Here is a 13,951-nt window from a genome sequence, read left to right on the forward strand (position 1 = left end):
ATTTCCTTCGATGAGTGAGAAAACAGCACCCCGTTAACGCGAGTTGCCAGATCATTGCACACAAAACCAACTTGAATTAATTCAAATCAAAAATACTAACAAACCTGGCGGTGAGCGGCGGAAAGTGGTCTAAAATTCTATTACAGAGAACCACATTATTTTAATTAATTTCTTCGGAGAAAGTCGTCTGTAACTTTGTTTGTGGTGGTAGTGTGTAAACGTCAAACGCAAGGGAATTGACTACCCAACAAACAATTGCCTATTGAAGAAACGACTTTTTAACGATTTTATTCCACTGCATGCTTAATAATACTTGTAGTATTTTTCATAATAACTTCTGTTAAGGCTTTGTTCACACAATTATGGAGAATTTATTCAACCACAACACCGAAATATTTAGTGTTGAATAAGGTATGTCGAGAAGCTTTTATTCGACTTACAAAAGTTGCAACAGAGCTTATTAGATCAAATTTTTGATTATTCAACGTTTACTAGACGTCATTACTTCTTTAAACAGCGATGGTATAAATGTGTATTATAGACGCTTAATTCTCATGTGAAATAATGTTTAATTAGACACTATTATACATTTATTAAACGATTATTCAACTACGGGATATTTAATCCGAAAATAAGAACGGGACAGAGTATGGGTTGTTCTCTCGTTAGTGATTGTTGTGTCATTATTTCTGTCGCAGCACGCACCCTCAACACATAGATCATAGAAAATTTATTACATACATACATACCATACACACACATGTCGTTAGATGGGATTTGAACCATGACATTCCGATCACCAGCCGCTTGCCTTGCCATCTGAGCTATCCTAGAATACATCATATGGGCAGCTAAATAAGCAATAAAAGCTTGAATCTGAATACCTATCAGCACTCCCTGTCGTAACTCGCTAATTCAAGGAGATGTGAGAATGATTAAATCATTAATAGTTGTTTTACATGAGACCAATGTTACCTCTCCATCTCTCTAATTTCGATGGAAAGGATGTTGGGCTATTCTTTTAGATAGATCTATGAATTGTTTGTCGTGAGTGATACGATCTATGATTACGATTTAAATAAATTAGGCGTAGAAAATAAATATAAAAATGGGTTTAGGTTGGGATTGAATTCGCGACCTTCTACTTGGAAAGCGGAAACGGTAACGACTATGCTACCAATTTTGTTTTGGTGTTAGCATGAAGCAGTGCTGTGGAATAATGAATGAATACGCCGTTTGTAAAGCATTTCCAAAGCATGAAATTAAAACATGGACGCATAGTGGTATAAGAGCTATTATGCTGACTGTATTCACCTTCATTCAGCAATATTGTTAAGCAATGCAATGGAATCTAATAATGGAGCTAGAAAACAATTATTAGACGTATAATAAAGCATGTTATTGAATCAATTTAAAACAGTCGAATTAAAGCGTCAATATATGTGAAAATTACACTTATTCAGTATGTTATTAGATCAAACTTCTGGTGTGGAATCAGGAAGGCAGTCATCGTTTGTATAGATTTTAATAAGTATATTAATCAAATCAGAGCAATCAGCGGAACAAAGGCGCATCATCGATCTCAATGAGGTTTTCTGAGCACATAATTTGACAACCCATTTTATTCAGCATTGTACACTGTTATAAAGCATTTATTCAATCTATATGCTTATTTGTGACTGTGAATTGTTTGTTGGGTATGCACACCACAGGTGGCGGTACTACCAACTATGATACTTTTAAATTGACCGTTAAATGCTTATTCGATGAACAATTTGATAGTGCTATGTCTGTTTGGCTGTGCCCATAATAAGGGCGATTATTTGATAGACTGACATCGGAGATAATCTATCCGAAATTAACCTGAATGTCAACAAGATAGTAATAAAATTTAATCCTGCTAGTAACATATCATTAGTAGCTTATACTACACACTTAAAAATAACTATTTTTACACGAGACGTTATCCATCTTGGACGTAAATTATGGAACGTAAACAAACATGTCATGTAAAATTAAGTGTTCCCAAACCGAAACATACGCAACTCGACGAAAAGTACGATTGATTGAGTTTATTTACTCGTTTCTTTCAACTGATTCTTATGTCATTTGGGCCGCCTGCATGTGTCGGTCTCAGGGCACGGAAATTTACATGAATTTTTGGTAGTGTGTACCTATAATCACATAACTATCCCATAGGTATAGTTTATTATTAGAATATGGAACAGAAATGCGTTTATGAGCAGTATAGTGGCCCAGTTAAAATAAAAATTATGCAAACCCCATAAATTTCAAGTTAATGGAGCAAAATTCCACTTTTATTTAATATTCTGCGACGACTTGTAATTTTACATGAATTGAAAAAAGTTGAATTTTAATTTTAGAACGCGTGTAAAACTATGCAAACTGTCGCGTAACTTGTATGTGCGCTAGAAATTAACATGATTTATTCAAACTGTGCACACAGAAAAAAATTCTGAATTTTAACCATCTCCCTTCGTTTATTGTTATTCTATAGTCGGCATAAACAACGAAATTGTTTACAAGCTTGCACGCAACACTGCTGATTTATGCGAAATCACGATTAAATTTACATTTAATATCGTGTAAATTTACGGTAAATCTAGCGTTTAAAACGTGTGCGCTACATATCGTAGAAATTGACATTAATGTTTCAAACGGTGTAGCAAATACCTACATTAAGGCGTTTTTGAACTAGTTTCTGTGTATCTATGTCGATTAAATTCGAATGTTTTATAAGTTCTGCCGGTTGGATTTCCATGTAACTTTGCAAAAATCATGTGCAAGGATTATTTAAACCAACTTATTAGTTATTTGGTGCCACAATAAGTTTTGGTTTTAATCATGATTTGTGATTGGCTAACCTTCCGTGCATGGGCCATATTATAATCAAGATTGAGCAAGTTTATACTTATTGTGGCACATAAATAACCAATGAAAAATTATTTTTGCTATGTTTTGCGGCAATCCAATCGGTAAAAGTTATAGAGGAAATGGCTCTAATGTTGGCCTATGGATCTAAGACTGGGCCCATTGCTAAAAATCTGCTATTAATCAATTTTATCTAGATGAGCACGTCATTGGGACGGTACTAATGGATATTTTTGGTCGCTAATGAAAATTTAGTCGAGTGCTGAATTTATGTATGGTCCCAAATTAAGGGCATTGCCCCGTAACGTGGGTAGATCACCTTTTCGTGGTACGTTACGGGATGTAAGATCTACCACCGATTCCTAGTCCTGACAACTTCAAACTAGGGGAACAGGTTTTTTCAGTAATCAAAGGAACACATCTTATTCCTTGTTACTTTTTATGCCTTGTTGATAGTGATAAGTCCTCGGGTTGCCTGGACCGAGGATGATCTTGAAACAAGGAAAAAATGAGTTAGTTTGTCTTCACCTATGTATGTGATTCCTAATCTTCTATTCGTTGTTCCCTAGTTTGAAGTGGTTAAGACTAGGGTTCTGATGCATGGTCATTATCGGTTTCATAGCTTGTTTTTTGTTGTTAAGGAATCCAATTTTGACTGACAAAGGGGCGCGCTTTTGGAGGGTGTTTCAACACTCCGAAGGGTATAACTAGCGGAACCTTTCAGTTAGAATCGATTCCGTGCGATGAAGGCAAGAATGACAACTGTATCAAAACCGAATACTTCATCATTTCTCAATAGTGATGGAGTAATACGACATGCACTAAACTAAGGACACGGAATATACTACAATAGATCAAATTACTGGTCGCAGTGCTGTTATGTCCCGAACAGAGGAAAAAAAAAGGGCATTTAGGCCGACATTACATCCATTTCCCCTATAACAATGAATTGTAACCGATATAAATATGTACACAGAAACTAGCTCGGAAAACGCCTAAATGTATGTATTTGGAGCCACACTAATTTTTGACATGCTAAAAATAGCTAAATCATGCTTCGAAATGACCAATTTACATTTTGTATTTATTTATCTATTTCTATATTTCAATTCTTGTAACGTAAGACATTTTTATGCTACAATGTGGATGAAATGAGGCTCTGTGAATTATAGTTTTAAAATACTAATATTGTTCTCTTTAACTAATCCCACTCATCTTCTGTAAGTTCAACAGGAGATCGGCAGACTAATCCAGTTCACAAGGCCTCTGATGAAAAATGAATGACTGTAATGAAAGGAACTGTGCTGAGGCATTCTAAAGCATGATGAAGCATTTTATCTTTTCAAATAGGGGAAATGACGGCTTCGGCATGACAGACTATTTTCGGCAACCCAAATTGAAACACTATTTTCACTGGATTTTCTTACGAAAACACTTCGCTGAATGCATGCAAACGATTCTTTATGCTTTCAGCTTCAATTTGACTATATTTTTACCACTGAGAAAAAAGCAATCTAGCAGGGTTTTCTTGAAATGAAACACACGCAATACAAATTGTAGCTGATTTCGAGTTGTCGATAATATAACAGCAGATTTACATGCAGTTCAAATGGAACGGTTGCCGAAGAAAAACTGGTTGCCGACAATACTCGCTCTCACTAGAGAAGATTGGAGCTTTGTAAAAGCGTTTCAAAACAGTTTTTGACAATTCTTTCGACTGAAATTGTTAGAGCAGCTGGCAGCAAAAGATTGTAAACAAACAAATACTGCATATGTGTGCGTTCCATAGAGAAAAAGGCTTTAGAAAGAAGGTCGCTGCTTAGGTTGCCGAGAATACGTAAATTCCCCTAGATAACTTGGAACTTTGGTTTTAAAAATTCGAATGAGGAAATTATTTATCAAAGTCTGATTTTTTTTCATTTAGACTACATTACAGATTATTGGAAGGTATACAAGTGAACAATAAGGGTCCTTTTTCATATCTCTCAGATTTTGTTATTTTATTACTTGAAATTCCTTTCACATTCCCTTCAAAGAAAATGGTTTCAACATAATCAGCATTACAGTTTATGAGATATGACCAGATGAGTACATGAATACAATCAATTTTGAGCTTTACAGCGGAAAAACTGCTTTAACTTTATATGTTTTTAATATATTTGTATTCTTACCCAGGCATACTTCAGCATACTTGTAGAAAATTATTTGACCATGCTGGAGCATATGTTTTTGTTTTTTGCATTCAATCAGGGTAGGGGACGGCCACCTTAAGCTTGAGGTAAAATTAAACCAAAACTGTATTCAATTTCCGCGACTAACTAATGAAAGAAAAAAATCATGTGGGGTAACTATGGCCTCCTCTAGGGGTAAAACAGCCACATGGAATATCGCATGATCCTGGCCATATCAAACGTTACTGTCTTCGGCAAAATTGCACAGTAGGTTAAGGCGGATTTGTTAGAGAATAGTAGTAGAGAATTTGTGCAAGTCAATTTCCTGTTTACAATATATCTTGAGGTCTTCACTATTTAGAAAGTTTCCGTCTTGGGGAAAGTAAAGTTGTTCAGATGACAATGCCTTCTAATTTTTCTGGGCTGGTTAGTTCAGAATTATATCGCGACACTATTCTGCGTGTGGACTTCACGTCAATGTCCTCACTTCGTAGATGGTGAAGATTGTAAGATATAGTTTATAGATACAGAAAGTTTACATGTACGTCTGTTACAATGAATAATATACATATATACAATGTTTTTTTTTTTGTTAAGATCATAAATAGATATAGCATATTATTCAATCAAACGATAAACTTACAAATAAATTTTTTTAGCAATTTTGCACACCCATGGATTTATTCAAAAATCAAATGAAGAAAGATACAGTTAGGTAGGTTTCAGAATATTTCAAGCTGCTCCATAGGCATCCATTTCGAGCTTTCCAATGCATCGTAGATATTTCGATCTCTCTCCATGACTTCTCGATTCATTTTCTCCACATCTACAGTAAACTTGTGCTCCACCAAAGTCAACTCCTCATCCTCCACCTGACTGTGATGGTGATGATGCTGTTGCTGGTCATACGTTTGATGAGCATATGCAGATGCATCCGCTGTTACCGTGGTAGCCGTAGCCGCAGGCATCTGGTATGCCGAGTAATCAGCCGTCGTACCCGAGGCATCGTAATATCCTTGCCATGCGCTGTAGTTTTGCCAATAGGTCGATGGGTCATAATACTGGGAGTAGTCGGTGGCAGTGCCGTACCCCAGTAGACTGGCAGCACTCGGAGTAGTAGGGGTAGTCGGCCCAGCCGGACCGACTTCGTTTTTCGGCTTCGGAACAGCATTGCAAATTTTCAGAGGTTTACTTCCCAAACCAATGAAACCGTTCATCTCGTACAAGGCACTCTTCTGTTCATCTTCTAATCCAAACTTGACAAATCCGTAACCTTTTGAGAAGCCAGAGCTATCCAGAATGACCTTAGCCGTTTTGATTGAAGTGTATTTGGTGGAAAATATTCGGTACAGACTGTAATCATCCACATCGGAGCTGAGATCTCCCACCCATACGCTAAACTCACGGTCAGCGAGCAGCGCCTTGTTCTGATTGTTTGTCGCACTGTTAAGGCGGAAGCGAACCAGTGGATTGGTACCTGGGATCGGTTTACCGTTAAGCTTGTGCATGGCATCAATCGCAGCTTCGTCTGTTTTGAAACTGACAAAACAGTACCCTGCCGGATCTCCGGTGTACTTGTTTCTCATTAACTTGACCGTTTGGGGATCTTCTCCCATCTTCCGGAACGCTGCCAGAATGAAGTTTTCCGTCATGTAGGACTCCAGCTACAAAGTGGATAACAGAAGTTAGTTTAAGAAATCAATGAATGAAAAGAATAACCTACGCTTCCCATCCACAACTGGCACTGAATAGAACTCATTTTCTAGCGATTATTTAATCTTGAGGCGAGATTTTCTTCAAAACATTTAATTATTAAAAACAGCGATTTGCCTAAAGCGGCTTGTTTACAAAACTCAAAGATTTTTCTTGATAAAAACGTCACTTCATGCCGGCTCGCATCTTTTTTAGTACAGTAGAGAGGAATTTCACGCCGATGGTTGTATGGTCAGTCAAATATTACGTAATGCACAAGAGTGGTACACAGAAAATAAAATTGTTGAATAATATTCAAGGAATCTAAAATATCTCCAAATGACAAAATAACAAGCGATCAACGAACCGAATAATAACGCTATGTCAGAAGTGGAAAACAATAATGATATAATCTTCACCGTTCTTTTTCATGACAAGCAGCTCGTGCGACCCAACTCATTCGGGGCGGTAGAAGGAAACGAGCAAATTGTTGGCAAGCTGCTTCACGAAGTAAAGCCGAAGATGATACACGTGTGTTAATGGGAATTTTTTTGTTATGTCTTTTCCCGATTCATATCAAGCTATGTCCTCATCCGTGTATATTGCAACAAAGCAGGCAAGCAATATATCATTATCCTTCTACCACTCGGATCGAGCTTTGTTACAGAGCGAGTTTGTCATGGTAGTCGTAGCAACCGTTTTGTTTGTATCGTTGGTTGCTTTATGTGTTTGGATTCGCTGATAATATTACATCCAAACAGCTGCACAGAGGTCATTCCGAGGGTCATTTCACTGGTTGTGTAATATTACACAAATAAAATTTCAAATATTGTTTTACACATACTATTCATTTGACTCATAAATTTCATGTGTGCTTCTGGGTGGATTCTGTGTATGTGTGGTCACATGAAAATCATGTTGAATTTGACATGCAAATTCGTCAACAAAAATGTGTGGAATTTTATAAGTATACGTTGTATGATGCATACCGATTTTGCGAATAATTTCATACTGCTTGTATTACGCGAGGTATAACGTTGATTTATATTACTTTTTTTTTTGTTAAGCAGTTCAGTTTTTGTTACAGGTATACAGATTTTCACGTCCAGTTGTATTGGTGTGACATGTGAGAGCGTGTTATTGTCGCGCTTATGTTAAATTCTTATTTGGTGACGGTCGAAGCGCGCCGCTCATAAGCGCGATGCAACCCCGTTCAAAAGGATTATACATAGGTGTGCAAATTTATGGCAGCGGCTTGAGGAGCGAATCCTGGATAAAGAGCCACCGTGTGTTAAATCAATGGGTGCAGTCGTACGGCCGTAAACAGAAAACAGATGGTATAATCACAAACGAAGTGACAGACGACTAACTGGCGAAGAAATCCATTAAAATAATGTGGTTCACTGTAATAGAATTTTCTTGGAAGCTTGTGCAATCATCCACCAGATGGGTTAGTTTTTTTTGTTTTGATTTGAACAAAGTTGATTTTGTGTACAATGATTCTTTGACAGTGTGCAAAGAGTGTATCATTTTGTCATTTTTTTTATGCATTTCAGTTTTGAGTAGAGTTAAAGAGATAGAACCAAAAAATTCTAATACATTTGGTGCAAATGCTAGTACAATCCAGTAGTAGTGTTGCCATGTGGTACAATCTAGTAGTAGTGGTGTTGCCATGTGGTACACTGAAAAATTGAAATAGCAGGTTAGTCACCAAAGTTTCTCGAGCCGCTCCGTCTGTCACTTCGTTTGTGGTATAATCCTTTTTTGAGAAATTATTCTGCCACACACAATAATAAAACCAATCGCTGCCAAACTCATTTCAACAGGTATAATTTCATACATTTTTTGGATTAGTCAGAGGAAAATAATAAAAAAAAACTTTACATGGCGAGGCACACGTGGTTTAAACCTTGGTTTAAACGTTACTATTATCTATACCTCGATATAACGTAACTTTAATTTTTCAACTTCCATCATCTTTTTTTCTCCCTGACCAATCGATCTTTTGTGATACGTCCATATTCTTTGTTTAGTGCATGTCTTCCCTAATAAAATGGTTATGGTTATTTTGCTTAACGACGTGTTCGGGGTATCATCCACCCCATTGGTGGAATAGTTCTATGCTTGGGTTATCGTTTGTTTATGGTATATTTTAGTAGGCATAGTACCCCCCTATCCAGCTTTCCATGCTCGGTAATGGCGGCCTGTTTGTATGAATAAATGTATCCTTTACTGTGCTTTTTGACACTAACTGGAGGGCGTATGTTGTTCCATTTTCTTCTGTTCCTGCGAGAGAGAAAGGGAAGGGGTTGAAATTCGAACATCCAGATAGTGTCAAAAAGCACAGTGAAGGATACATTTATTCATACAAACAGGCCGCCATTACCGAGCATGGAAAACTGGATGGATAAATAATGAGGTATTCGTTTTCGAAACAGTTAAATCAGACACCTACTTGATCATCTCACAAGATTCAATTGTGATGTTCCGCATCATTCAAAGTGTTCTGAGAGCTTTTCAAAACATGCACTCTTATCAAACAAAATATTTTTCATGAACACGATTTCGTGAAAATCGTGAAAAATCATATTTGAGTGTAACGGCAATTTTTAAAATGTCTTGTCCCTAGGATTAGTACATGATAGTTCTAAAAGTAATGAAATTTCATTTCCATATTGTCCCTTCTCTCATCGAGTTGACGTTTTGCTTTTGACAAATCGTTTTCGATTTGTGTTTCTATAGTTTCTTCATTCCGTTCCACCAAGTGCTGCACCGATTGTGTGAAATTTTTAAGGTCTGATTTACATAGAAAAAGCCATTTATTTCACTGAAATGAGATGATTTTGTTGTTCTTCAATGTCGTTTGATTGCGACCGCAAATTACCAATATTATTTGAAACCCGTGTTCCTCAAAATTTAATTACTCATGGGAGTATCGCAAACCCCCTGTTACATCACCGTTTATTTTGATTAAAACCTCCTGAACAAAGCCAACGAGAAGGACCTTCCTGGTAAACAATGCTCTATTTCGTTTCAGGATGTCTCTGGGACCGTTCTTCCGTTCTCCCTTCACGGATCTGACCGCTTCTATGGTCAACTTCCAGCAGTACGACAAGTGCGGTGAATTGGAAATGGCATCCATCGACTGCCTGGAAGCATACGGAACAGTCAAGGGAGCCGAAAAGTGCGCCAACATCTTGGCCGATTTTCAGGAATGCGCCTTCATGAACAAGCAAATGAAGAGATTCCAGGTGAGTGGTAGATGTTATTGTATTTTTCAAAGTTGACAACCATTTGGTAATCTTTGCTTACAGGCGATGCGATTGGAAAGACATCGTCAGGGATTGTTGGGTGACAGGAAGTCTAGTGAATACTATGCCAAGGCGCCACGTGTTGATGCTTATTAGTTCGGTAAAAGGAAATTCGTTGGTGTAATAAAGTAATTTCTCGATACATATTTGCAGCTGAGCAAGTTGTTTGAATGGTTCCAAGATAATGTCCTTGTAACTAAAGAGACTGAATAAATTCAGCCTCTTTACTTGTAACTAAGCATATTTACTGTCAATCCGTTGGTCCCCGGTCCATGAGTTGATGAGTCGATAGGTAGGGTCCAGGTGTGGGAGCTTCCTTAGAGCAAGCAAACGAGCGTGTGGATCCTCTCTTTGGAGCATGGGTTCTAAGTTACTACTAGAGAAATCCGTGTTGTGTTCGATCAGGTGGAAATTAATGGCATCCCTCATCCGTTCAAGAAACTGTGAATTCGAACGAAATACACGTAGGGGGAGGAGGGGCATAGTGAGCATCCTACAGTTTAGTTCTGAATCTCTAGTTGCATGAAACAAATCAACTGGTAATAGGTTCAATATCATTAAGATATTGATCCTACCACCAACCGTCGGAAGTCCAAGCTGGTGCACGGGATGCTCACTATGCCCCTCTTACCCCTAACAATTGCTAAAATACCTTATGTTTTCATTCCGCATGATTTCTAACGTTATTTTCTAGCGACAATCTACCAAAATGTTAACTTGTACGGTTATTTATCAGAGTAAAAACTTTAATTTTTTCAACATGTGAATTTAATGAGTATATCATATTTTATACACTGTATATCATATCACAGACAAACAGACGTAACTCTTTGAAGAAGTATTTATTGAAAACATAGTATCTCAAAACATAGGACCTCAGTAACGACATCTCTCGGGCTTCTCGCGGAAAACAAGCTTGGTCTCTAACTCGCAAACAATATTACATAAAAGTTCTATAGAATGTATAGAAACGTCAAAGTGATCTGATGCCAGCGCTGCGGCGAGTAGTTCGCGGAACTGATAATATTCAAATCAACCGTTAAATTCGTGAACGAAGATACACAATGAAGTGTTGCGTCTGTTTGTCTGTGATCATATCAAACATATTTCAAAGTTGCTCGCAGGTATCAATTTTCAAAAACGTTTACTAGGTTTTATTATGTGTTTTTCTTAAGGGAACCATATTGCCTCCATTTACCCTACACATAATTTTTGTTCTATTGTTTTCGGCATTTCATTTCACGGCTCCATCAATGCTGCATCGTAAATATGATGGTAAACAGAAGTAAATTGCTCAATTACTCAAAATAAAGATGATTTGTGATCTTGTTATCACTTTGAAGACCATCTAGCACCTTTTTATAGTATGGTGCGTGTTGAGTAAATCAAGTTCCGGGGCGTTTTCCGTCGAAAATTGAGAGTATCAATATGTTTACTTAAAAAAGGCCAAAATGAACATTTATGAATATTGACGTCCTATACAACCAATTTTCTATTACCACCAGCATGATACAACCTTTCCTAAGTAAATTCACTTAATTTCCACTTTCATCTTAGTGAAAATCGCACATATTTACCATTTTCTGAAAAATGCAGCTGCGCAGGAGGTAACCTCTCCCTGTGGGTGCAAACTTGTTGTGCATAATTTGCCATGAAAACATCTCCGATCCATACCGAAATAATAACAAATAGTTTTCAAACACGTTTTCTTACACGATTCAAGCTAAAGTTTCCACGGGAAATTATTAGTTTTTCTTTATGGACCGATTTGCCCCAAAAAGCGTTTGTTTTACTTGGAAAATTTGGAAACTATCCTCCTTCTAGTAGTTCTCACTTCGAAATGTAGGTGGCGAAAGCAAGTTTCACTGCAAGACGCCAATAGAGATCTCTAAATGCCCCAAACAAATAGATTTTTTGTCGAGATGGGTGCCACCGAGCGGGTGCACGACGTTAGGCATACGGTCGTTAGGCATACGGACGTTAGGCATACGTACGTTAGGCATACGGACGTTAGGCATAATGTACGATAGGCATAATGGACGTTGGGCATAAAGGACGTTAGGCATAATGGACGTTAGGCATAATCTACCGGATGAATTCCAGAAGGATGATAATGGAGACCGTCTATTGATTGCTGACTTTGGTGACAATAATGAAAGAGCCTTAATTTTTGGAACTCATGAAAACTTGCGACGTCTTGGACAGGCAAAGTATTGGGTTACCGATGGTACGTTTGCCACAGTTCCTTGTTTATTTCGGCAACTCGTCACTGTTCATGGAAGTATCGCTCCCTCACATCAGCCGACGGTTCCGCTAGTTTTCATTCTGATGACAACAAAATCAGAATCGTTGTATCGAAAAGTATGGCAGGAAATCCTGGAAGCAGCAGGTATGTTTTTTTGTTATTGAATGAAAAACCACAGAATTAACCATTCTTGATTTCATGAGCTGTTCTTTGGCATCATATTTTATTCAACCTTGGCTGTTTTTTTTTGTTATTGAATGAAAAATCACAGAATTCACCATTCTTTATTTCATGAGCTGTTCTTTGAGGAAAACCTTTTCTTCTTTGACTTTTGCAATATGTGTGTAAGAATATATTACAACAAATGTGTGATTTTTTTTATTTCTAGATGCGATTGATTTCAAGATATAGTTCAAAACTAAGCTGAGTTTTCATTGTAAGATTACTTAACCACTATCGCTACTAATCATGGATCTAAGTAAATATGTAGATACGTCACTTATGATATGATAAATAATGGATTCCAAACTGTGCTTATTAAATAAACTATGTTTATTTAACTTGTATCATTTTTTTATTCAACGCTAAGCCTAATTTAAGCATTGTTTACAGGTTTACAGGTTAAGCAGGTTTCTTGAGTTACACAGCAGCAAGGTATTTTATGCCTAACGTCCATTATGCCTAGCGTATATTATGCCTAACGTCCATTATGCCTAATGATTTTATGCCTAACGTCCATTATGCCTAACGTCCGTATGCCTAACGTATTTATGCCTAATGGGGTACACTCGCCACCGAGCAGCTCAGTCGAGTATTAGTACAAGACACTGAAGAAGTCTGCATATTGTAGACGATATACGCGTATCTGTCAAGGATAAGCAAATAAGGTAGTGGAATTAAATGGAAACCACAGACAAACAGACATAACACTCGCAAGGTGTTCATCGATCAAGCATTTAACGGTCAATTTAAAAGTATCGTAGTTGATAGTACCGCCACCTGTGGCGCGCATAGTCATATCCCTTGCGTTTGACGTTTACACACTACCGCCATCTGTTCAGTGTACTACCCACCACAGTGTACTCAATAGATGGCGGTAATGTTTTAGCGACGATGTTTTACAGTGAGAAATATTCAATGTGTTATGTCTGTTTGTCTGTGTGGAAACTATTAATCTTTCTCTCTCTCTCTCTCTTCATATGTGTGCAGTGTTATCAACAATCAATACGAAACTAACGATTTTAAATTGGCTCACCACTTTAGTAGCCTATTGGTCCCAAGCAAACGATTAACGTACCCTATTCTAGTTGAAATTCTATTACTACACTATGTTTGTTTTGATTCGCTATGAAAGTTTGACAGATAACATCAGGGGTGTGTGGATTCATGCAGAACATGCAGGGGTGAGTGAAATAGCTTGGGACTGCTTGGGACCGTTGTACTGGTACTGAGTGAGCCAAAAATAATAATGATTTTCTTCGGGACCCAGTGGTCTTAGAGTTACCTCTATGGTGTTATTGCCTTAAAAAAGGATGCTTTAAACCAACGGTGCCAGACCTCCAGACTTTTGGGCACGAAAAAAGTGGACACCATCTTTTTTGAACCCTTGTACCTTTAATCACAGACAAACAGACATAACA

At 37.5% G+C, this 13,951-nt stretch overlaps 2 protein-coding genes across 2 annotated transcripts; one reads left to right on the forward strand and one right to left on the reverse strand.

Moving 5' to 3' along the window:
• Positions 1-5,755: 5,755 nt before the first annotated feature.
• On the reverse strand, positions 5,756-6,905 carry Secp43 (tRNA Selenocysteine associated protein). The gene is made up of 2 exons (XM_065225152.1): positions 6,787-6,905; positions 5,756-6,727 (listed from the first exon to the last, which is right to left on the reverse strand). The coding sequence occupies exons 1-2, from the start codon at positions 6,820-6,822 to the stop codon at positions 5,786-5,788; spliced, it is 978 nt and encodes a 325-aa protein (XP_065081224.1). The 5' UTR covers positions 6,823-6,905; the 3' UTR covers positions 5,756-5,785.
• A 2,571-nt stretch (positions 6,906-9,476) lies between these two features.
• Positions 9,477-10,212, forward strand: ND-15 (NADH dehydrogenase (ubiquinone) 15 kDa subunit). Its single transcript, XM_065225153.1, has 3 exons — positions 9,477-9,549; positions 9,793-10,006; positions 10,070-10,212. Exons 2-3 carry the CDS (start codon positions 9,794-9,796, stop codon positions 10,160-10,162), a joined length of 306 nt encoding a protein of 101 aa, XP_065081225.1. The 5' UTR covers positions 9,477-9,549; position 9,793; the 3' UTR covers positions 10,163-10,212.
• Positions 10,213-13,951: the final 3,739 nt, after the last annotated feature.

This window comes from Ochlerotatus camptorhynchus, unplaced genomic scaffold (genome assembly GCF_037179485.1).
Source record: "Ochlerotatus camptorhynchus isolate MF236.1 unplaced genomic scaffold, CSIRO-AGI_Acam_v1.1 ptg000222l, whole genome shotgun sequence".
Taxonomy (NCBI): Eukaryota; Metazoa; Arthropoda; class Insecta; order Diptera; family Culicidae; genus Ochlerotatus; species Ochlerotatus camptorhynchus.